The 27,048-nt window shown below is 32.4% G+C and overlaps 1 protein-coding gene across 2 annotated transcripts; it reads left to right on the top strand.

Moving 5' to 3' along the window:
* The first annotated feature begins 1,225 nt into the window (after window positions 1-1,225).
* On the top strand, window positions 1,226-22,042 carry LOC133189329 (uncharacterized). Of its 2 annotated transcripts, none has more exons than XM_061324719.1 (5): window positions 1,226-1,299; window positions 5,694-5,947; window positions 8,334-8,404; window positions 8,542-8,631; window positions 20,771-22,042. In XM_061324719.1, exons 4-5 carry the CDS (start codon window positions 8,565-8,567, stop codon window positions 22,009-22,011), a joined length of 1,308 nt encoding a protein of 435 aa, XP_061180703.1. In that variant the 5' UTR covers window positions 1,226-1,299; window positions 5,694-5,947; window positions 8,334-8,404; window positions 8,542-8,564; the 3' UTR covers window positions 22,012-22,042. The 2 variants fall into 2 exon arrangements, with proteins under 2 accessions (XP_061180703.1, XP_061180704.1); XM_061324720.1 differs by having other exon boundaries at window positions 1,262-1,299; window positions 5,700-5,947.
* Window positions 22,043-27,048: the final 5,006 nt, after the last annotated feature.

Here is a 27,048-nt window from a genome sequence, read left to right as displayed (position 1 = left end):
CAGCTTAGTGTTGTTCTTTTGCATTTTTCTTGTCACAAATGATAGAGGAAAGGCCGACCGGGATACGTAAAAAGCTTACTGTCACCACCGGAAGATATAATTGATGAAAATAAATCAACATTCTTATAAGACAAATTTAAATCCAAATGAATTCATACAAAATATTTTGCAGTATTTGCTATTAAACCTACTTACGTATTTTTTTACATGTCGTAACCAAGCTCTCGTTACATAACATGACCAATTCTCAATGTATTTGATAAACATTTATAACGTCATCGGTCAGAGATTTTAATAGAAGTAACAGACACAGCATAACAAAATGAAAACATTTTGTTTTTGTTAGCATTTTCATGTCTCTTTTCACTTACAGGAGTTTAATTACATCTCTAAACACCAGTATTCATAAAACTCGTGTTTTAAAATTGACGACATTCAGCTTAATAGTATAACATATTTTATCACTGATTTAGTCAGTTCAAAATATCTTGTGTGTTTCCACACGTGGAAATTTAAAAATTGATTTTTTTAATAAGTGCTACAGAACTGGTATTGTAATTCACTTTATATTTAAGTAGTAAAAATTACATAACCTGCATAGTAATTTTTTTTATCATATAAAGATCTGTTTTTGTAAGATCTTATTAATTAAAATCGTGAAGTTTAAATGTGCTTCCAGTAGTTCAAAAACACCAGCCTGTAGGAAACATTCTTTTCGGCCTCTCGAGGCGAAAGAAAACAGTCATGATCATATTTAAGTGCCAGACAGGGATTCTAAGTGGTGTGAAGCATGTACTTAAGAGCCCTCTATACACTGCACACTAGAGAGTTCTGATTTTGTGGTATTTTTATGCAAATAGAGTGATCTGCCCTTTGATCAAGAATAAAATAAATTGAAATGTACAACTTATTACTTAATTTGTGATCAAACCAAGCATTTATAACACTTTAATAGGCCAAGATGAATAGATAGAACACTTCATTTGCATATATTTTGCCCACTTAAGTAAACAACAGTGATTTATATTCATCAGTACTTCATTGTCTTTGAACATTTTTCCTGGGGGTAAATGCAAGGCACCCTATGTTAAAAATGTGATAGATAAGCTCAATACTTACACCTTTACACACTATAATTTTCTCAATGTCCTAAAAATATTTTCCTCTAGTGTATAGAGGGTCCTTAAGCAGAATCACTTGTCGACAAGAACATAGTTTAGATTATATAAGATCATGTGAAACACTACATCTTTGTGTAGCAGATTTAATACTTGGAAAGAGAGAATAATTCACTTGCAGGTAATTTCATCTTTTTTATATGCCCAACATTAACAAGAATGCATTAAATAGTTCATTTATTTTATTCGGTTTTCTATTTACTAAACTTAAGAGAGATTTTGAAAGTTTTCAAGTTAAATTGAATCGTTCTCACTTGTAAAAAATATGCAAGCCACTGCACTTAATAATTGACTCTAAAATATGCATAAAAGCAAAGTTATAACAAAAGAGTATGCAAACATTTCTGTTGTTCATGTGAATTTCAACTCGTTAAACTTTGTCAGTCGAAGTATCTGACACTTCGAAATATTTTCGTTTTGTGTATTTTGTCTGTTTTCATTAAAATCTCTGATCATTTGCACCCCTCAGTTTTATTTTTATCGAATCTTTTGTACATTTATTAGTCTTATTTGAATAAACGTATAACTGATTTCCTCGCACTGATATTAACAATACCAAGAAAAATCACAACTAGATCCGATCTCATTGCGAGCAGCGAGTGGGTCTTCCGTCCGATTTTTGATGAGATAAGAATTTGACTGAGATTTTCGTTCAAATATAATGATATAAATAAATTGTTCAGACGAACAATTTTGCTTCAGTAGTGTTTAACAAAATGTTGATCATTAAAGGGTCATAGATAAAGACTTTCGGCCCTTGTTGGCTCCTAATGTGAGAGGTCAGCCCTTTTTCTTGATATCATCCTAAAGCTTTAATGATTTTGAACACTTTTTGTTCAACAACTTTTCAGAAATTCTTTTTTGGTTTTCGGGATAAGCATTAAAGGCCGGCCCTTCAAGTCCTAAATGGGAACGTCTAGCAAAAGTTAAAGAGTGCATATTGTTCAGAATATTATTTTGAACGTCTTTTAGTCATTACTGTTTATCAAAACATTCTTTCTTGATAAATTGCACCAAAGATTATGCAATCTGGCTCCTAATGACCCCTTATTCCATAACGTATGATGTCAACATCATGCTATTTAGTTAAAGAGTGTGAAAATGAACTATTTCGCTTCAGTAATATATTACAAAATATTGATCATTAAAAAGCTATTGTTTGTATACTTTCGGTCCCTCTAGGCCCCTAATTTAAGGGGTCAGACCCTTTTCTTTGATATCACCTTAAAGTTCTTATGATTTTGAACACTTTTTATTGAACAACTATTCAGAAATTCTTTTTCGTTTCCGAGATATTTGCAAAAGAAGTATTTAGGGGCAGGCTCTTCAACTCCTTAATGGGGACTTTTAGCAAAAAATGAAAGGTTGTATATTGTTTAGAACATTATTTTGAACATCTTTTGTTCAATATTGCTTATCAAAATATTTCCCACTTTTGAGATATAAAGCGTAAAAAAATTAGCATTCTGGCCCCTTATGGCCCCTAATTATGTAACATATGATGTAAATATCATAATATATAGTTGTAAATTGCTGAGAGAAACATTTTTGTTTCAGTAATGAGTTACAAAATATTGATCGTTAAAGAGTTATTGATCAAAGACTTTCGGCTCCTCTCAGCCCCTATTTTGAGGGTCCAGCCCCTTTTTCTTCATACCACTTTCAAACTGTCAGGATTTTGAACACTTTTTGTTCAACAACTATTCAGAAATTCTTTTTCGTTTCCAAAATATTTGCAAAAGAAGTATTAAGGGGCCGGCCCTTCAACTCCTTAATTGGGACGTTGCATATTGTTCAGAACATTATTTTGAACATCTTTTATTCAATATTGCTTATCAAAATCTTTCCCACTTTCGAGATATAAAGCATTAAAGATTTAGTATTCTGGCCCCTTATGGCCCCTAAATATGTAAAATACAGTATGACGTAAATATCATAATGTGTAGTTGTAGAGTTTTATGATAAACATTTTTGCTTCAGTAATGTATAACAAAATGTTGATCGTTAAAGAGTTATTTATTAAAGACTTTCGGCCCTTCTTGGCCCCTAATGTGATAAGTCAGCCCTTTTTCTTGATATCATGTAAACGATCTTGAAATTCTACACAATTTCTATATATTCAATATGTTATAAGAAAATATTCACATTTTTGGAGATATGATAAAAAATGTCTCAAAAATTCACTTCTGATTAATGTCCTAAATTTCGACCTCTACCGAGCCTCCATACCTGGCTTTTTTGGAAAAATTGAAAACCCAGGTGCAAAACTTCAACATGTTTTCAATAATCGCTGAAAATTTCAGCGCTCTAGCTTTTGCCGTTTTTACGTTTTTGTGCCGACAAAATGGTCATCTGAAAATCGATTATAGGGCGATAACTTCCGACCGGAAGTGAATTTTGAGGATTTGAACAAAAAAGGATCATATTCAGATCAGAACGCATTACCTTTGAAGATGTCATGAAAATCGACTGAACCATTTGGAAGATATCTTCTGCACAAAATTGTAAAGAAAAGGTGGTATAATAATAAAAGTGAAAAAGAAACAATACAATAATAGAAGGGTCTTTCGTTGGAGACGGAAGACCTAATTAATGGGTCATTTTTCGGAGATGCCACTGGAAGATTTCACACTAAGATTAGTTTCTTTGGGGTTTTTTTCAGCTCTTTGTCATGACTGGAAAAGGAATAATTTTTATACTTCATTTCGTAAGAAAATTTCACTTCCCTGTTTTTTCCTCAATTTTGAATTAATATTACAATTACATAGGGTAACATTTAAACTGCATTTTATTTAGATCTTCTGCATTCAGAGCAATTAGATTAATGGCCATTATTGTCAAAGAGATTATAATCACCATACTATAGTTGTGCTTTTTACATTTAATATTCTTGAAATTGCCAGAAATACCTTAGACACAGACGAAATGTGCAAATTTCTAGTTTCTTAATTCACAGTACCTGCCTAGCCGATGTTTTCAAAAGTTGTAAAAGGTTACTTTTCGCATCATGTAAATTTCTACGAAAAATAGAATTGATTGGACGATTTATTTTTCGATCTTGCAATGGATAGAACGAATTAGTTTTCGTAAGACTTGGCTTTTTTTCGGGAGGAAGACAAGTTGAATGATTGTTTATTTATATGTTGTTTTACGTCCCGTTTGAGAATTTATCACTCACACAGAGACCTCGCTTTATACTGTGAAGGGTGTTGCGACTGTCTCTTATCCTTTCCTGAATATACAACTCTGGTTTTAAACTGTTCCATAACTCTATCCTTTACCTTTCGTTTACACAACTAACCTCTCTATCTCTATTTCTCTATTCAATCTCTATTTCAAAACTTATTAATTATTTTATTTGCACGATCTAAATCTCGTCTCAGTTTTCTGATTAACTTAATTTGCAAAACTTACTTCCTTTTCTAAAACTACACACAAAAGGCGGATAAGAACGAAAATGGAGGATTAAAAATACACTTTAAACTTTGACCTCATAAAAACGGACACATAAACCAAGTAACAAACTGCATTTACGAGATATAAACAATAACGACACTCTAACAATCCCCTTAAGCAAATCAAAAGGAAGGAAATAGAAAAATATTCAAGCAATATGTTAATTGTGACACATTCACAACAAAGGGCTTCAAATTTAGACCTATACTTATTTACTAGCAAGTATGATTGTTCAAACATATTTTGTATATGTGTTAAGTAATACAATTTCCAATGCATAAATGGTTTATTAAAGCCAAATGTTGACTAAATAATGTAACTTTTTATGGAAATTTTCAATGAAAAGTCTTATTATTTTGCGATTCTCATACGGTTGAAACTCTTTAGGTCATAACTAAAAATTAATTAGGTATAACAAATAGTGAGATCTCATTTCTGACCTTTTATAGAAGATATTTTAAAGATTTTAGTAGACTTTTCCCATGTTCTGCACGTTTTTCTTTTACTTTTGATTTTTTTTATCCCGTTAAAATGTATATTGAAATTTGTGGGGGAAATATCCCGCCTACCTACTGACCAATTTCTTTCTAACTTGAGATTGGAGTGGGCAAGCAAACATTATTTAAAGTTGGCGTAGTCATTCTGTTTATTTTATTCAATTTGGATATCCTTGATACTGTATTCGTATAAAACAGCTATCCTGTTTAGAGGTGAATGTTAGATCCTGATTTGTAAACTTTATAGGCACGTGATAGTCCATTATATACGCAGTTCATACACAGATATATTACCGTTGACAAAACTCTTCATCTCAATTCTTTTTCTTTTTTTTTAAGTTTGAAACCACATGAGTGCATAAAGTGTTGATACACTATCAATAACCCTTTTTCTTTTTGATAGTATACCATGTTTCTTAGAAAAAAATAAATATAATCCATTATGTGTATCAATTTTCTTTATATTTTCATCAGGTTTTCTTCAATAATTATCATTCTATTACCCTGTAAGAAAAAAAAAACATATTTAATAATAAGTCATAACATAGGCCTTTTTGTTTAGCTTTAGATGTGAAAAGAAATAAATAATTGGAATGGAGACGAACAAGACGTTTTGGCTGCGGGTCTTCTTTCTAAATATACTCGTGACGTGTTCTCGTTGTGATCAATGGCCATCTCCTACAGCCATAAGAAGAAATGAATCAGACATTCTTCAAACAGTGCTCAGTCTTTTGCAACAACATGTTAAAGACCAAGATGTAAAAATGAAAAGCTTTGAGGAAGAACTTTCTGCTATAAAGAAAATGTTATCACAATGTGAGTATGCTTAATTCCTGTACATTTTTATGAAAATCTTATAGTAATATTCATGTGATTATATAATAATTTCATTTACGTATCAAAATTCTCTGCTCCTTGATTCTTTTCAGGAAAATAAGCCATCTTTAAAGGCTCCAGAAATATCAAATATTTGTGACGCCTAAAATATGATAAAAAATTATTGAAAAAATGATAAATAAAATTTACAACAAGATACTCGCTGTTTACCTGGAAACCAACACGTTATTCCTAAATCTGCATCCAAGAAATTATGCATGCTTGTCTCGAAAATGCAAAATAGTCGCAAAATCTATCTCTTCATAAAGATTGCAATTCTCCGAGACATATGACAAAGTTTAATAGAACATATTACGAAAACCATTGGTCTTATTTGAATATTAAAATATATACGGGTTGACGTCCTTATAAAATCATTTACTCAGCTTTATTTTTTACCGTTCTCTCTAAAATGAGAATTGCATAATTATATGTAATGAAAGTGATCGTTTGGATACGTAGTCCTCATTTGATCGGAGACTTGGTGCTTTACAACATATTCAGGAAGTGGTAAAATTCGAACGAAGATACTTAAAGACTCAAAAAAAAAAAAAAAAAAAAAAAAAAAAAAAAATAGAAATTTGAAATTTCAAAAAAGTTCTGTAATCAATAACATCAAAACATATCATTTTCCTACGCTTTATACATCCAATCTCCACGCTACATTGAAGAGCAGGCTTTTTGTTATTAAAAAAAATCTTCTCAAGGACAGCAAACCATTGTTATATTGATATTGACCATCATTATATATTTGGTTTTAAATGGGAAGTGCATTTAACAAATACATTGTCTAGTATACACTTGACAAAATTGCTAACGCACCACTCGTTATTCTTACTTGTGATTTGACCATATGCCTGATCGGTACTAGTATATAATATATGTCATTTTTTTCCAAAACAGTTGGATTGAGAAATGTCTTTGTGTCATGATAAGATCCTTAAATGACCTTCTTGACCGAAAACCAATTTCCCGACTGTGCACCGTTTTTGCCAAGATATGAAGTTGGCGATCACCGATGGTGGTCCGTAGGGTTGCAACGGAAATAGTCTCCCATTTAAAAATCAAATAATATATCCTGATTGACTACCATATCGCTGAATAGTCATCCTGTGCCATGGTGTCCCTTCCAAATCCACCCACCTTCCGGTTACCCCAATTTTGTGGAACAATCTTGAAATTATTGTGTGGTGCTTATTTAATGTTGTCGCTATCTAAACTAACCATTCTTATGATTGTTGATTCATTTGTAACAATTTTTCAATAGAGGAATGAATGATTATTTAATTGTTTTAATTTTTCACAATGCAGACACCATACTGACTGCCTCATCACCCTCTTCAAGTGTTAAACGCCGCATACTGTGTTACTTTTTCCCTGAGTTTTTTATTAGTACAAACATAAAGAACACTACCACAAAGAGAAATAGAAATTTATTCCATCAAAAAAAGTATGGACATGATTTAAATTTTTTCTATGAAATGGTCACGTTTCAGTAAACATTGTTGTTATTTATCAGTTTCAATGCCTCATTTTGTATTAAAGTAACATAATTATATCAAAAACATCATAAACAAATTTTGGAAAGAAAAATATTAATTTATTTAAGTGGTGCTTTAGCAATTTTGTCTAGTGTAGAAAAGTGATATTAAACCATTTCTTTATCATTTGTTATTATCTTTTTTTTAATATATCAGTTACTCTCTCAACCCATTTTTGAATAATTCTGACTTACTGAGTATTTTTTAAACTTATTTCAATATTCTGCTGCTTCCAACAAATTATTCAATTATCCCCTTTTATATACATATTTAAATATTTCATACTGAAACGTACTGTAACTCATCAAAGCCGTGCCATTACTCATAGATCTTTTTTTTTCTTTTTTTAAATAAATATGGTGTGTACGACATTTGATGATATAAACTTAGTTAATAAAATTAAATCCTAATTGAACAGCAGTCGTGCAGTATCAAAATAAATCCTGATTGGTAAGTAATCATGCAATATACGAATAAATCTTGATTATTCATTAGTCGTGCAACATAAAAATAAATCCTGTTTGATTAGTAGTTGTGCAACATAAAAATAAATCTTGATTGATCAGTAGTCCTGCAGTATAAAAATAAATCCTGACTGATCAGTAGTTGTGCAATATAAAAATAAATCCTGATTTATCAGTAATCGTGCAATATATGTTGCATGAATGGTTTGAAAATGACATTTTTTTTGTATATTGTGAACGATGACAATCAGAAAGTTCGTTGGTCTGCACGACAAATTATTCTTTCGTTATATGATATACATATTTTATCATTAATATTAGGTGATGTAAGGACATTTTCTTCAAAGACGACAATACCAATGGAAAACTACGCTCTACAATACCAACGACAGGTACCGATTTTAAAACATTAATAAATTAAAACATTTTTGCTTGTCTTGAGAAGGTCTTGGTGAAGAGACACCGTCTTTGCTGATCAAGATTTCTTGTATAAGAATATGTTACTTTTATTGCTATTTTTCTTAATAAGGAGGCAACGGAACCTTTCCAATAATGACTACTACAACAATGAAGACAAAAATCCAAACAACATCAAGTACCAAGGTTAAAACATCTACAGGTATGTAGAAATGCACCTTTCAGTTGAGTATTTGCGAACCTATTCAAAAAATAATTAAAACCTACAGACTCTGAAAAGGAACTTCTTTACCATGAGCATGAAATTATAGATCGGTATGCTTTCTGAATACGTTAGTATCAAAGTACAGAATGTACTCATGGGAGCTGAATCATTCAACAACTTAAAAAAAATCAATCCATCATCGCATTGATTCAATAAAAAAAAACAAAGTTAACATATAACACGTATTTAAGAGAAAAACGAACGATATGCACTTTCTCCTAATCCTATTTTTCATCAGCAATGGACTTGTCCATCCAAAACCATGGTATTAAGATAATGAACGCGGTTTAATGATGAACATTAATAGGAAAGCTGAAAAAAGCTTTTACTTAGAAAATTTCATGTAAAGAATAATCGTTTTTACCTTCTCTTCTAAACAATGTCTGATGAAATAGAAAGATGCATATGATGCCTTACCTGCTTATGATTCTTCGGGCAAACTTAAGAGTAAATTGGCTCACACCTGACGCAAACTGCGTGATAGCTGAGGGAGGCTGAATATAGTTCACCTGTCAAGAATGCATTTATTAATCCATTGAAAAAGATTTAATTGCCATACCGACTAGAACGGACAAATGAAAACAAGGGGGTATCAACTTGTTCATAATTATTATATTTATTTTTTACTATAATGTTTATATATATATAATTATTATTTAAATTGACTTAAAACCATTATATACTTTTTATTTTTATTTTCACGTAGAAGTCCATCAATTTAATTTCCTTCAGATTTTTAATCTCATTTCCAAGTTTTATACCATCTTTACTTTAAAGCTTACCTAAGCCGAAAGCTAATTACCCGTCAGTTAAGTATTTGCGACTCTAAAAACGAACTTCTTTACCATTTGCATGAAAATATAGATCGATATGCTTCCTGAATATGTTTGTATTATCTAACTGCTAAAGGTCAAAGTACAGAATGTACTCGTTGGAGTTGAACCATTCAATAACTTAAAAATATAAATCCACCATGGTACAATGTAGTGATTCAGTTAAAACCTATAACATGTATTTCAGAGTTAAAAAGGAACGGTATGCACGTTGTCCTAACCTTTAACCCCTTTTTTTCAGCAGCTATGGCCTTGTCCATCTAGGCAAGGTATTTATTTATTGAAATATTAAATGCGCTTTAATGTTGTACATTAAAAGGAAAGCTGAAAAAGCTTTTACTTAGAAAATTCCATGTACAATTTTTTTTTTTTACTTTTTTCTATAAAACGTCGGATAAAATACAAAGCTGTATATACCATACACAGGAAAAAGTTGCTCGCATAAAGTTTATATCAAATTTGCATGCATTTGATGTGAATTCTTTGCATGAGAAAGAAACAAAAAAAGACAATATCACATGAAAATTATGCGAAAAATTCATGCGTTTTTGACATAACTTTCATATTAATTTTACATGAAGATCATATCGCATAGATATCGTGCAAAGAAAAAATCACATGAATGTTCTTAAAATAATCATGTGAATAGCGTACAAACCAATTCACATATTTGTACAATTTTCATGATTTTTGCATAATTTTCAAGTAAAATAAAAATCAAATGAATATCATGTGAGCCACTTTTCCCTGTGTACCTGCGTATGACTCTTAGGGCAAACGTCAAAGTAAATTGGCTCACACCTGGCGCAAACTGCATGATAACTGAAGGAGACTGAACATAGTTCATCTGTCAAGAATGCATTTAGTAATCCATTGAATAAGATTTGATTGCTATAAAGGACAAATGAAAAAAGGGGGTTTCAACTTGTTAATAATTATTTTTATGTTTATTATAATGTTTACATGTCGGTATTTATTATTTAGTTTGACTTAAACCCTATAATGTACTTTTTTGCCTCTTTTCACTTATAAGTCCAATTTAATTTCATTCAATTTGTCAATCTTATTTACAAGTTTTAAATCATCTTTACTTTAAAGCTCACCTAAGCTGAAAACTCAGCTGAGCTTTCCAAATCACCATTGTCCAGCGTCTGTCCTTCCGTCTGTCTGTACATCCGTCTCTTAAATTCTAACATTTTTAACTTCTCCAGAACCACTGGGCCAATTTAAGCCAAAGATAGCACAAAGCGTTCTTGGGTAAAAGGAACTTGAATTAATCAAATGAAGAGCAAAGCCTGTTTCTGAGAGGAGATAAATCAAGAAAAGGCAAGAAGAAGACGGAGTAATTAGAATACCTTCTCTAGATCCACTGGGCAAGAAAACGCAAAACACTTGGAATCTTCCTGAGGAAGTGTTAATTCTAATTTTTCTCGAATTATGACCCCTGGTTGTAAGGCGAGACTTTGAAAGGAATTGATATTTCAATCATAAGTATCTCAGAAAAATTATGAATTATTTACTTCTTGCTAAACTCTGGGCTAAAAAACATGAAACTTATATTGAATGCTCCAGAGGAAGTGTAGATTCTAAATTGTTAAAGTCACAACCCCTGGAGTTGAAGGTGAGCCATAGTAAGGAATGGAAGTTTTACGTTAAAATCTATATGAGAAAAATCTTTTCAAGAACTAAAAATGAAGAAACTTTTGTGAGAGCTTCCTGAGGTACAGTACCGACCAGACACAACCCAACAGAAAGCGAACCCAAAGGGCACCAGGGTTCGCTTTCTGGGTTAGCTTCGGGTTCGCTTGGGGTCCGCTAAAGCGGAGCGAACCCGCAGCGGACCCGTAGAGGATCCAGAGCGAACGCCGAAAGCGAACCCCAAATTCAGTAGCGAACCCAGAAAGCGAACGCGCGTTCGGTGTTGCGCAACAGAGCTGTCAAATAGGATTAGCGAAAAGACGTGTTAACCAGTCAGCGCATCGACCAATCGGCATGCCTGTTTGTTATTCGATGTAAATCAAAACATTGTACACGTAATGCCTGTTTATGTATAGTTTGAAACTATTATTAACATGATGAAAAAAAAATTATATTTATATTTTGATTATCCAGGTAGCATGTTATATTTACATATTTATTTTCTTTATAAAATAATAATAAAATAAGATAAAATAAATTTATCACACATTAAAATGAAATAAAATAAATTTATCAGACAATACGCCCTTTAATGTATAAAAGAATCAAAAGACAATAATGGTTATTACAATGTTACTAAAATATGAAAGAAAAAAAATGGTCTTTGACAAATTATAGCATTTCATCATCTCAAGATTTTGTACAAGAACATGTACATGTACGTGCTTTCATTCAATTACTTTATTTTTATTATTCTAATTCACATTTTCCTTTAAATCCAGATGAACATCAAACTTATCGATCTTGTTAATTAAATGTACAGCATAAATGTACATGTATGTCCAATCTTAGATTAGGAAAAAATCTCATTTTTTAAATTTCTATGGTATTATTTTGATTAATCTTTTACAAAAAAAAAAAAAAAATAATGTAAAGCTTGATTTAAATACATGTATATAGGGAAAGATTATCTTTTCAATTCTAGTTGTCATACATGAAGACCTAATGTTTGAAATTTTGTAACTACTTGCAAGTCAGCCCAAAAACCACAAAAAATACTTTTCACTTTCTTTCACGTCGACGTATAAGTACAGGTGTAAATGTACACAAACCTCTTTCATATACTACATGAAGTTTTCGAAAAACTTTATATATATAAAAAAAACTTCACGTGTACATTGTATATTGTTTTGTACTTGGACTTGAAAAGTTCACGTACATAGTACCTTGTATATCAACATTAGTAAATTGAACTTACAAAAATACGTTGATACGAAAACGTACATGTATTTTTCCATTACATAGGTACCTGTACTTGAACTTTTTTAAATTGTCATAACAATTTAATTCTAACACTTAAATAATGATAGTTTCAAAGTGAAGCCGGGGTTATCACGTGTCGGTAAACATCCACCTGTTTCGGAGATCTTGCGGGTGTAAAGAGCAATTACAATTTTATTTTTAACTGACACTTGGATGTATACTGTATCCATAATCACGGTATACCTGAGTATATACCCCCCCCCCCCTTCCTACATTCAAACCTTCCATAAACCCTTCGAATCCCTAAAGTTACCCCGTCTGGGCACGTGATCAATGAGAAATACAATTAAAGTTTTTCTGATTTTTGAATTTGGAAACGTCTTAGTTCTTTGATACGTTGCATGAAGAGTATATGTTCATGTAATTTGCTGCCACCTGAATGCACTTAATGAAACGAGAACAATGTCATGGCGCGGAGACCGAACACATCAATTTCAGGTACAGTAAAATAGTTTTACTAGAGAGAGAGAGAGAGAGAGAGAGAGAGAGAGAGAGAGAGAGAGAGAGAGAGAGGAGCACAGTATATTATTTGAAATTAAAATTGCTTCAACAGGTCCAAAGAAAACAATTCGAGAAAGGGGGGGGGGGGGACTCATAGAAAGTAAAAAAAAATCATCGGGCGTTATTATTTAAATTTCATTTTCTGAATCATGGGAGTTAACAATTTTTTATTTCTTGTTTGTTTGTTTTCTTTCTCATTTTATGTACTTTTATACATTTAGAATTTTGTTTAATATGCTGCTCCAGTATGTATGCAGTGGGGGGAGGGAGGGGGGTGTCATGAACCAGTAAAGAACACACACTATTAAAATGATCATTTATTTGAAAATAACTTTAAAAAAATTGATCAATATATTCTTATCAGGGGAACAATTATAAGTTGTTGTTATTGTTTTTTTGTTTTTTTTTTTTGTTTGTTTGTTTGCTTGTTTGTTTTTATTTTTATTATTATTATGATTTTTTTTTTTTTGTGATAAATTTTCCGTTAAACTTGCCTTGTAAAACAATGATTTCTAGCATAAAATTAAATTAAATGAATTGTAAAAACGAAACTCAACTTACACTGTGTGAGAATTTTTAGTGATTATCACGACATTAATGTACATGTAATGGACGACAACCTAGCTTAAATGTAAACTGCTAAAAATGAAAACTCAGCATTTTACGTGTACAATATGTCTCAACTATTTCTGAAAGCGGGTCCGTAGCGGACCCCGAGCGAACCCAGAAAGCAAACCCGCGGTGCACTTTGGGTTCGCTCTGGTGTTAGGTTGTGTCTGGTTGGTACTGTAAGGTAGACTCTATAGACCCTGTGGTTAGCGTGGGGACACCCAGTTAAGGGTATAAAAGTGTCGTTTAGAATTATATAGGGAATTTTTCTTCAAGCAACCTTTAATTTGCAAGCATTTCCATAATGTGTAATTTTTTTTAATTGTGCAGCCAGATTAAAATTGTCTAAATCAAGGATCTGCAGGCATGTTAACGAAGCTATCTCAGGAATAAGAATCCTCCTAAGATATATTTAGAACGCATTTTACGTCTTAGCGCAGTTTTCGAAAGTACAACTGTATCTTATCTTTAAAAAATTCCTAAGAATTGTCTTAATCTTAAGACAGGTACTGAAGTATATTAAGTTATTCTTAAGTAAAAATGCATGGCCAATGTTGCTTGAAACTAGTAGAAATTTCCGTATTAGATATGATAAAGTGTTCAGGGACTTTGACAATCATCTTGATTGACCAGTTATTGCAAAATGATATGCATTAAAAATATTGAAATATATGTGTTTATCAATTCTTTGTCTAAATCAATATATCTATGTTTCCTTATACCCCCCCCCCCTCTCTCTCTCTCTCTCATATAATACAATATAAGTCGACATTTTTTTAAAAGTTACTCATATACTTACTCCATCCATTTTTAGTAATACTTGATTAGATCTTGTTGCTTTTTAAGATTAATAGAATCATTCATTACTATGAGTGTGGGATAGTGAAATTCCACCGAGAGGACAAGATTCACGGTCTAGGACGAGGCCCTGAATGTTTTTTTTGTCCTGTTATCTACACTTGTAATGTTTCAGGGACATTCGAATCTGTCATCCTTTGAAGTTATTAATTTATATTTTGAAAATAATTTAACATAAAATCATAATAAAGCAAAAACTTGCGAGGGGACTTTGAAATTTTGATTAGTATATATGCCATTAAATTCATGTTAACTACATGTATTGCAAGTTTCGACTGTCATTTAACTTTATAGCTCCCCCCTTGGCGCACACACAATTGCATCCAATCACCACTGATTATCTGTCCGTACGTTCGTTAAATGCATGTGAACTATAACTCATTTGTTTATAATTTTCATCCTGTTTAATAAATAAAAATATAAAAATGTTCATTGATGGGACTAAAAAAAGTGTGTTTGTTCTTAATAATAAAAAAGAAACCCAGCAGTTTTAATACCACATGCTGATAGAAGTTTTTCTCTCTTTTTTAATGATTTTTGTTGAATATTGCTTTAACATGCAGTGCATCGACTTAATGCCCTTTAATGAGTTAATTACAATTCACAAATTGTCTGTCTTTATATTTAGAAAAAAAAAAGGAATAGACAAAATTTTTTACACTACCCATTAGCATCTGTCTGCTGTTTTACCCGAGTTTTTTCCTTCTAATTTTAACATTTGGAATGATATCTGCTATTCATACTGGATTCAAACAATATAATTGACATCTTGACCAATCGAGGGGCATGTTTAAAATTGAATAATTTTCGAATAAGAATCCTACAAACGATTCTTGCACTGAATAAATATTTGTACATGTATTGAGAAAATAATCTGAAATTGAACGGGAGTCGCTTGCTTCTTAGAATTTCCCGACATCCCAACAAAGTGAAATGTAAATCAAACAAAAATAAACACTCATAATTCAATACACCTATTATAAAAAATAATAGTGATTTACTGCTTCTTAGGAAAATTGTTCTTCTTGTCCATATAATTTATCTTGTTACTGAATAACAACTCAATGATCTGTGTACGGTTTTTGCATGTGAGAGGTTTTTTGTGCCAAGGAGGTACACTCCTTCTACTTCAATTTCCTCGTTTTGAGCAGATTGACCAGTTAGTTGTTTAATTTTGTTTTTCTTTATGTCTCAAAATGAGGCTGCAGTCTGAATCTACTTTTCCAAGTATTCCCTTCCAGTCCATAGCGCATCACAGGTTACGGCGTGTGGTCCTGTTTTTCCCTACCTGTATAAATGTAACCAGAAAGAGAGACAAGCCAGCTGACCACTCTTTATTAAATTAACAATCCATTTTTGATATTAACAATTACAAAATATACACAATATAATAAACATTATAACAAACATTACTATTAAATTAAAATGTATATATTAACCTGTAAATAAATAGAGAAATCAGAAAATTTCACCCATTTTACAATAAGCACGCAAGTCTAGAAAATTATCTTACCTGTATAAATACAACCAGAAAGAGACACAATCCAACTGACCACTGGTTTGCTGTCTCTATCTGCGCCGTATTTATAACCCCGTACCTGCCCTGCATATTTTATTTTTTGTTCAAAATTTGTATTAATGACTTTTAATGTTGCTCTAAATTTAAATTGACATTATCCGTCCTCAAACCCTTTACACTTAGAAATTCATGTTGAACCTTTTGAATAATTCTTTACTTTAAATCCTTGTAGATAATTTATACAGACGCATGGCCTCTGGTTACTAGCATCAAACTCTTTGATTGTTTACACCTTCATTCTCGTGTTCACTCTGAAAAAAAAGTTTGACGTTTGACGTTGGTGCGAAAGTTACATGAAGAAAAAACCTGCTTAGAATTGACGTAGACAATCAAATATATGTGTCTTCATTTTACATCTTAAAGGGAAAAAAATATTCCGACGGAAATTAAGCTGATTTGAAAGTAATACGATATGGAACATCAGGTTACCTTTTCATTATGATGTGCCAAGAACAGACACTGGGTCAATTAATTTAAAATACATGCATTGAATAACAATTGTCCTGGATTTTATTTTTCATTTTTCATTACATCACGAGCCAAGCGAATGTGTTCATTACAATTAGCATAACCAATACTTTTATTTAAAAAAAAAGATATATTGAATGACATTAATTTAGTAGAATGTGTGCCTGGCATACAGGTGATGCTCACTCCTCCTCGGTATTTGAACCCAACTCTGTTTTTAGGGGTCCTTGTTGGCTCTACCCCAAAAATATATTGTTTAAATAAACGTTTGCACGAACATTGTTTTATATCTTTATAATTCACCCAATTGCTTTGAAAAAAGTTAATTATAGGGCATTGACTTTATTTTTAATATTGTGTAAACATTTTTGCTTGTCTTGAGGAGGTCTTGGTGAAGAGACGCCGTCTGTGTGTATAAGAATTTGTTACTTTTATTGCTATTTTTCTTAATAAGGAGGCAATGGAACCTTATCAATAATGACTACTACAACAATGAAGACAAAAATCCAAACAACAGCAAGTACCAAGGTTAAAACATCTACAGGTATGTAGAAATGCACCTTTCAGTTGAGTATTTGCGAACCTATTCAAAAAATAATTAAAACCTACAGACTCTAAAAACGAACTTCTTTACCATTTGCATGAAATTATAGATCGGTATGCTTTCTGAATACGTTAGTATCAAAGTACAGAATGTACTCATGGGAGCTGAATCATTCAACAACTTAAAAAAAATTAATCCATCATCGCATTGATTCAATAAAAAAAAAAGTTAACATATAACACGTATTTCCGAGAAAAACGAACGATATGCACTTTCTCCTAATCCTATTTTTCATCAGCAGTGGACTTGTCTGTCCAAAACCATGCTATTAAACTAATGAACGCGGTTTAATGATGCACATCAATAGGAAAGCTGAAAAAAAGGCTTTTACTTAGAAAATTTCATGTACAGAATAATCGTTTTTACCTTCTCTTCTAAACAATGTCGGATGAAATAGAAAGATGCATATGATGCCATACCTGCTTATGATTCTTAGGGCAAACTTAAGAGTAAATTGGCTCACACCTGACGCAAACTGCGTGATAGCTGAGAGAGGCTGAACATAGTTCATTTGTCAAGAATGCATTTATTAATCCATTGAATAAGATTTAATTGCCATACCGACTAGAACGGACAAATGAAAACAAGGGGGTATCAACTTGTTAATAATTATTATATTTATTTTTACTATATATGTAATCATTATTTAGATTGACTTAAAACCATTATATACTTTTTAGTTTTTTCACGTAGAAGTCCATCAATTTAATTTCATTCAATTTTTTAAATCTCATTTCCAAGTTTTAAATCATCTTTACTTTAAAGCTCACCTAAGCCGAAAGCTTTCTAATCACCCGTTGTCCGGCGTTCTTTCTGTGCGTCTGTCTGTACATCCGTCTGTTAAATTTTAACATTTTTAACATCTTCTCCAGAACCTCTGGGTAATTTAAGCCAAAGCGTTCTTGGGTAAAAGGAATTCTAAATTAATCAAATGAATAGTCAAGCCAGCTTCTAAGGGGATATAATCAAGAAAAGGCAAGGAGAAGGTAGAGTAATTAAAACATCTTCTCTAGCTAGATCCACCGGGCCAGAAAACGTAAAACATAGGTAAAATCACCCCCCCCCCCATCCTCACCACCCCCGGGGGTAAAGCGAGGCTTCAAAAGGGAATGACATTTTAATCCGAAGTATATCAGAAAAATTATTAAATTTTTACTTCTTACAAAACACTGGGCTAGAAATTTATGTGAAATGCTTCAGAGGAAGTGTAGATTCTAAATTGTAAAAGTCGTAACCCCTTGGGTTGGAGGTGGGCCATAGTAGGGGATGGAAGTTTTACATTGAAATATATTAGAAACATCTTCGCAAGAACCCTAAACTCATAATGAAGAAACTAATGTGGGAGCTTCCTGAGGTAGACTCTAAAACCCTGTGGTTAGCATGGGGACAACCATTTTAGGAGATAAAAGTGCCGTTTTGAATAACATACGGATTTTTCTTTAAGAAACCTTTAATCAAATTTAGATTAAACATGTGTACAGAAAAAGAATTTTTTTTATGCCCCCGGATCGAAAGATCCCGGGGGTATATTGTTTTTGTCCTGTTTGTCTGTTTGTCCGTTTGTCTGTTTGTCTGTCTGTCTGTTGTCAACTTTAACCTTGCCCACAAATTTTGATTGGTTGGAGCTATGACTTTCATATTTCACATGTGTATTCCTTGTGACAAGACCTTTCTTTGGGTACCATCATAACTGACCTTTTGACCTTGACCTTGGAGTTTGACCCACTTTTGCAAAATTTTATGAGACTTTAACCTTGGCCATAACTTCTGAACAGTTGGTGCTTGGGGTTTCAAACTTCACATGTGTATTCTTTGTGACAAGGCCTTCCTTTGGATACCAACAACTTTGACCTTTTGACCTTGACCTTGGAGTTTGACCTACTTTTGAAAAACTTTAACCTTGGCCATCACTTTTGAACAGTTGGTGCTTAGGGTTTCAAACTTCACATGTGTATTCCTTTTGACAAGACCTTCCTCTGGATATCAACCACTTTGTCCCTTTAACCTTGACCTAGCAGTTTGACCTACTTTTGAAAAACTTTAACCTTGGCCATAACTTTTGAATGGTTGGAACTAGGGCTTTCATACTTCACATACGTAATCCTTGTGACATGACCTTCCTTTGGATACCAACCACCACTTTGACCTTTTGACCTTTACCTAGGAGTTTGACCTACTTTTGAAAAACTTTAAACTTGGCCATAACTTTTGAATGGTTGATGCTAAGGCTTTCATACTTCACATATGTAATCCTTGTGACAAAACCTTCCTTTGGATACCAACCACTTTGACCCTTTGACCTTGACCTAGGAGTTTGACCTACTTTTGAAAAACTTTAACCTTGGCCATAACTTTTAAATGGTTGGTGCTAGGGCTTTCATTCTTCACATATGTAATCCTTGTGACAAGATCTTCCTTTGGATACCAACCACTTTGACCTTGACCTTGACGTTTGACTTTTATTTAAAAAAAATTAACCTTCGCCATTACTTTTGAACAGTTGTATCTAGGTCTTTCAAATTTCACAGGTGTATTCCTCGAGACAAGACCTTCCTTTGGGTATCAACATTTTTTATCTTTTGGCCTGGATTTTGACTTGCATTTGAAGAAACTTTAACCTTCGCCATAAGCTGCCATACGGGGGCATCAGTGTTTCACAAACACATCTTGTTTCATATCTGAAAAGCCATGTTAGGCATATTAATATAGAATCATCCTCATACTTTGTGGATTTAGAAACCTCTTAGAGGTAAGGTAGGACATAATATGTTGTCGCGATTTTTCAAGGGGATATAAAAATCTTTAAAAAATCTTCTGAAGAACAGCAGGACTATAAAGTTACTTAAATGAGTTGTGGTTCATGATCCTCTTTTTTTCAATGTTCTATCTGCTGCTTTTAATTTTGATAAAAAAGTTTCTTCAATTTACTCATTTATATAACATTAAAAAAGTAATGTTTCTTTAAAAAAACATATGGATACAGTGTACTTTTTGCTCGATAGCAATCATAAATGTCTACATATATTATCATTTTTTTTTTCAGCTTAAAACCGATCTTTGATGTTTGACTTATCATAGAAAAGTTATACTTATCAATTTATAAACTAAAAAAAAAAACACCTGTAAAATAGCGCCGTTCAGAGCAAATGTTTTCGACTGTGCTCTTTTCATTAATATACATGTTTTACTACATCGTGAATACACATGATCAAGATGATAGAGCAAGAGTCGGGTACTTACAATTTAATCTATATAAGATTATATATACACTGTATATGAATTACAGGGAAACGATACTTTGCAAAAATTGTTTATTTTCTGAACGTACATTTTGAAAAATCAGTTTACTGCTATAGTGCTTTGAATTATGTAAAGTTTACACCCTGGCGTGTAAGGTTGTGGCACGCTAACCTTAACATGACAAGGCTTCGAATAAGCCCCATTACTTTTTTCCACATGTTTATAAACCACAGATGCACTACAGATGGGTAAATTTAATGTTCGCATTCATTGAATATGCTGAATGATACAGTAAACTTCTTGATAGTTACAATCTAATACCGAATGTTTTTGAGCATGTATTAAGTTATGAAAGAATCTTTCCATAAACTGTTTACCTTTTCAATATCTCGGTACATTTTAGGCAATTATTTTATATTACAGGTAGCAGAGGGACCAAGTTCCTGATATTATTCATGCGCAATTACAAACCCACAGGAGACTTAACGATTTATATCACAACAGACAAAGAAACAGAGGTCGAGATAAGAAGTTCTCAGAACCTCAATGCAAACATTAAATCATCAGTTGACAGGACAATAAATATTGCTTCTAGTTCCATGGTCACTCTTCCTCATGATCTGACTTGTGGATATATGGAGATTGAACCCAAAGGGCTTATCTTACAGACATCAGAACTATCAACGGTTACTATATTTGACAGCCTTTTTCATGATACAAACGATGAGACACTGATAATTCCAACGAATAAGCTTTCCACCAAATATATTGTGTCTTCAACTGAGCCATGGGATACACAGTGGGATTTTAGTCAGTTTGCCTTTGGAGCTCTGTATGACGAAACCACCGTAAATGTTTTCTTTAAAATGAATGATAACTCTCGAGTTAATCTTTTTGGAAGAACGTATGGAAATGGTGATGTTTTCTCAATAAATTTACAAAGACTTGAAACATTTCAAATTCGTCATACCACAGATCTTAGTGGAACATTTATCACCTCTACAAAAGGGATACCAGTATTTTCTGGGAATCGATGTCAGAAATTAGATTCGCGGGCTGGGTGCGATCATATGTTAACACAGTTGCCACCGACCAATGAATTAGATTATCAGTATATAGTTCCTCCGTTTTATAACAATGCTAGGACATTGATTCAGGTTATAAGTGAAAATATGACTTTTGTTAAACATAGCACTGGTAACAAGCTGTCAAGGTTTCGTTTGAATCGAAAGGAATTTAAGAACCTGACAGTGGCTTCAAACGAAACAACGGTTTTAGTTTCCGAAAAACCGATTTTAGTTACTGGTTTTGCAATGGGATCCCATACATATGATTGTTACATGACAGTCATACCCGGTGTTAATCAATTTGTCGACTACTACAAGATCACTATACCTGATGGATACAAGGAAAACTTTATTTCAGTGATCCTTCCAATAAAATCCACGAATTACCTGCGAATAAACGGCATCACTGCTGATAACTTTACTCGAGTGTATCAGAATTATGCACTCCTGAAGACAACGTTCAACATTCGTACCTTTGAAGTTCAAAAGGGCACTTACATTGTAACAACAACTGATGATTCAAAATTTGCTCTAATTGTCTATGGTCATCGCTCTAATGATGGCTACGGATTTGCAGGCAACTTTGTTCTTCCTTAAACCTTCCTGACAAATATCTTATTGCAATTGCTTTTTTAAGCAAATTTCCATTATATTAAAAAGTAGAACTTTGGTTAAATACATAATAATTCAGTAATTTAAGATCGACTTTTTTTTTTTTTAAGTGTTAAAATCTATACACAGCTTTAAAACAAGGTTGAACAATTTCTTAGCAGCCGTTATGACAGTTCAGTTAATCTGAGAATCTCTTTTCTTGGAAACATTAGATAAATATTGAATTTATTGAAATGGTGGATAATCACCAGGACTGCAGATGAAGAGATTCGAAAATTTATATAGGATTATTTATAGGACTCACTGCAAAGATAAATATTGTACTGTGTAATAGTTATGGTTTAAGAGTTATAAACTAGATATTTTTGAACCCCCTGAGCCCAAAATTTGAGAGGTTATTCTTTTTTCCTTTATATCGAATAAAAGTGTTAATGGTTTCGAACATTTTTGGTTCAGAATTTTTTAAGAACTTTTCACACCCGCCGTGAGCACTACTCGTATGTATTGATCCGATAGACGAGAGTAATGAAAAGCAAAATATGGATCGTGAAAGATTTTCAGTCGCACTGAGTGTCTGATTGGAGAATCTGCTACCTATTTTTATTATATCATAGAAAAGATCTCGTTATTCTGTACAAGTTAAATGTTTGACAAAATATTTACAAGTTTTACGACATGAAGGAAACATGTCAAATTTCGCGAGATTTTTCAGAGTAACTTATTTCGAGCCCTAGGCGGATAAGTTAAAGCTTCCCGAAAAATATCACATTACATCATATGCAGTCACTTCTCTTAATTATCTATAATTATGTGACGTCATAAAGGAACGTGAGGTTAAGTCGCTGCATGCTTGAGCAAACATGACAGGGGAGAGGGTGGTGAGAGTGTTATAAAGTTCATGTCTTCTTTCCAGCTAAATATAAAGAATTAGAGCGTTATAGTAAAATTCATGTATGGACTGTACTTTTAAGACTACGAATGTGCACTTATTGTCGATTTTTACAACGATACTTTATTTAGCTTCTCTTTATTGAAATGATGTGTAATATTTACATTTCTAATTAATTTCTCTGAAATGTCACTGAAAGTTAAGTGAGTTGATTCTCAATAATTAGACCTGAATGTAAATTTTGTCAAGCGGAAGGTCAGGTCTCAATAAGGATGTCAATCTTGTGCAGCTGTCTTTGGGTCTGACGTCAGTGGGCAGGGACTATTGATATTAACATAGAAGGCTTCCTGTGTTTGAAATCTATTAGAAACAATTTTTTTTAAATTTATATTTACAATGTTATTTCACATATAATTGTAAGTATAAGGAGTCACTGTTTAGTATGTTGTGTAGGCCAGGGACATGAACGACAGTTGGAAACGGGGGATAATTTTGCAAAACGGGTATTGTCCGTTATTCAAATTATCCAACGTTTCTAACTGTCGTTCATGCCCTAGCATACCTAACAAACTAGAAATTATTTTTTTAGTTCAATACGATATTCATTAACTTCACTTTAAAACATCCCCGTTTATAGTACCTTGGTTACAGGTAGAATACTTAATTATTTGTGTCTGTAAAACAGGCTCTCACAAGTGATTAATAAGGAATAGTTTTAAAGATTTTGTAAAAAAAAAAAAATCATCAGAAGAGAATGTTATCTCAATAAATCGTGCTTAAGATGAAAGTATAGTCGTTTTTATATAAATGATGAAGAAGAATGGGATATACCCCCAAATGTATGGGCAAGTTGAAATTCTCGTGAAATACTTTGGCCCGTTCCAAGCAATTTTCACGTACACGTACATTAGGATACAATAATTTTATTAATGTAACGAAATATGAATAAAATTTGTATTATGTAGTTGAGCCTTTAAACGATTTACATGCATACCAGTGACAATCAAGTAATCAAATGGGCATGTTATATCGTAACAAATGTATTGGCGTTGGTAAGGAATTGATTTGTGCAAATTATACGTTTATATTCTATATATAAAAATCAAAACCGTCCTGAAAATGAAATGATAAACTTCAATTCAATTCAATGATATTTATGATACAAGCAAAAATTTGATGCATTTATTGAAATATGTTTTTTTGAATGATTTTGATTAGAAATTATATATATAATAAATCTCCCAAACATAAAGAGATTGTAAGTTTTCTTTGACAGTTAGATATACGATTTTTTGTTGTTTTCTTATGTAATTCTCTACAAATTTTGTACACATTTGTTATATTGTGACATAATCTTACAAAATTCTCTCACTTTATCTGGCAACTATTGCACAAGTTACCTATTGAAACGTATAAAGCTCCGCGCACTTTTTAAGCTCACGTGGTTATTCGCACAAATTATACTCACATTAATATTCTTCTTGTAATAAAAGTTAACATTATCGAACTTCAGTATGACGACAAAAACTTCAGATGCATTACATTTCTCATGTCAAGGGTACATATATATTAAAATTATTATCTTTAGTTTTCAAAGTCGGTGTTTTTAAAAGGGACTTTATCAATAAGTGCATGGTACGATGCGACAACTATATGAATCTTTCACAAGTATTAACGTGTTGAATTTATCAAGCTTTTTCATACTCTTTACTTGAAATTTTTAAATTGACTTCTTAAAACTGAAACTGATTTATTTGATTAAACGCCTATTTTTACATAAAGGTATTCAATGGCGTTGTACAGTATAAATGTAAAAAAAAATGTTTACATTAATGTATACAAATATACATGGAGAGTAATAATTAAAATAAAGCATCAAAGTCCCTAAAGAAGTAATTTTTTAAATTGTTTTTGAAATCGCCAATAGATTTTGATTGTTTAATATACAAAGGCAGTTCATTCCACAATTCTGGTCCGATGGTACTAAAACTCTTGTCGCTGAAAGTTTTTCTTTTATTAAATGAGACTATGTAACAGCTTTCGCAATTTCGGAAAGAGCGCATTTTTGATTTGAAGTTTGTTTTGACAGAAGTTCAATTAAATATTCTGGTGTTTGGCCCACCGAACAATTATACATGAATGCCGGAACTTTGAATGATATTCTAGTTTTGATCGGTAGCCAATAGAGATCAAATAGAGATTCTTTTGAACTCTCAAATTTCCTCAGATTTAAAACCAATTTGGCACACATGTTTTAAATTCGTTGCATTTTATTAATTTCGTATTGTGCTGTACCGAATAAAACAACTTTGCAATAGTCTAAATGTGAAATATCAAATGATAGAACCAAAATTTCCGTAGCTTCCTTTGTTAAATATTTGCGAATGCTTTTGATCCTTAGATAATTTAACATTGCTGTACGACATTTCCTATTTACATGTTCTTTAAAATTAAGATTTTCATCTAAAAATGCACCCAAGTATCGTATACATTTTACTGACTTGATTTCATTTTCATAAATGTTGATCACTTTTGTAGAATATTTTTCTAGTTGTTTTTTACTCCCAAATAGAATAAATTCTGTTTTGATGCATTCATTTTAAAGTGACAGTACGGCGCATCTCATCAAAAACTGACTTGATAAAATTTTCGACAAGATTTGGAATTTTTTTTACAACTCATAAAAGTATAAACTTTCAGAAATTTACAACTTTCACAATTAAATAATTTTGATTATTTCATTAAAATTAATAGTTATTTATGGGACATAAATATATACATCGCAACGTGTTTGGGGTTCCACATTCCATGCTATGCACGCATGCGTAGTTTTCATAAACAAAACAGCATGGTAAGAGAATTTAGCCCGGTAGAGCCTGCTACATTGACATAGTCGACCAAAAAGAAAAAGAAACTGAAAAAATAGAGCTTCAAAAAGCAACTTTCCTGACTAAAATTTAGTTTGGGGATTAATATAATCGTTGGATAAGGAAGAAACAGGAACTCGGCGACACTCACGCAGGGCTCGCGAAGGTTCTACTCGACAGGTTTGTTGATACTTGTTTTTCCATCGCTTTCAAAGAAAAAAAAAAATCAGTGTAAACTCAACTTTAAAATGCATCTAGCTATGACTTATAAACATTGTTGCCATTTGAAGTGCTAATTTTTTTAAATGTGCAGAAAAATAGTTTGTTTGACATTTTGGCGCGATAACGTATGATTTGCTGGTTTTTCCTTTCTCGGACCCAAATACACAAAACGTCAACATTTGTACTTTTAATTCTGTTAAATTCGTCTGAAAGCAGAATAAAATCTCTACGATTATTATTTTATATTCTTTTATCAGAAAGTTATGATAATTTGCTTTTGAGAGTTGCTTTTACCTCATATTTATTATAATTGTAAACTCTACAGTGTAGGCACGTGCCGTTTTAGAATTCAGGTGGTATAAAAAAAAAAAAAACAAGAGGCCCTGGGGCCACATCGCTCACCTGAGCACTATGGCTAGGAAAAAGCAGAAATCACTTCAATCTTGAAAGGTTGAAAAGTTTAAATATAAAAGTGGTTGGGGGGGGGGGTCATGAATTGAACAAATTTGAATCTACATTATCTGAGGATGCTTCCATTTAAATATGACCAATCATGGCTTTGCTGTTCTTGAGTAGATTTTAAAGATTCAACCTCTGTATTCCTATGTAAAACTTTGATCATCCATTGTGGCCCCACCCGACCCCCAGGGGTCATGTTTGAACAAACTTGAATCTACACAACCTGAGGATGCTTCCAAGTAAATATGACCAATCATGGCTTTGCTGTTCTTGAGAAGAAGATTTTTGAAGATTTTTCCTATATATTCCTATGTAAAACTTTGATCGCCCATTGTGGCCCCACCCGACCCCGGGGGTCATGATTTGAAGGAACTTGAATCTACACTATCTGAGGATGATACCATATAAATATGACCAATTATGGCTTTGCTGTTCTTGAGAAGAAGATTTTTAAAGATTTTTCCTGTATATTTCCTATGTAAAGCTTTGATCGCCCATTGCGGCCCCACCCTGACCCCGGGGGTCATGATTTGAACAAACCTGAATCTACACTACCTGAGGATGCTTCCACATAAGTTTCATGTT

This window comes from Saccostrea echinata, unplaced genomic scaffold (assembly GCF_033153115.1).
Source record: "Saccostrea echinata isolate AGI-Se365-2 ecotype Australia unplaced genomic scaffold, CSIRO_AGI_Sech_v1 ptg000017l, whole genome shotgun sequence".
NCBI lineage: Eukaryota > Metazoa > Mollusca > Bivalvia > Ostreida > Ostreidae > Saccostrea > Saccostrea echinata.
The sequence above is the reverse complement of the archived record's forward strand: the minus strand, read 5'-3'. Positions and strand labels throughout refer to the sequence as shown.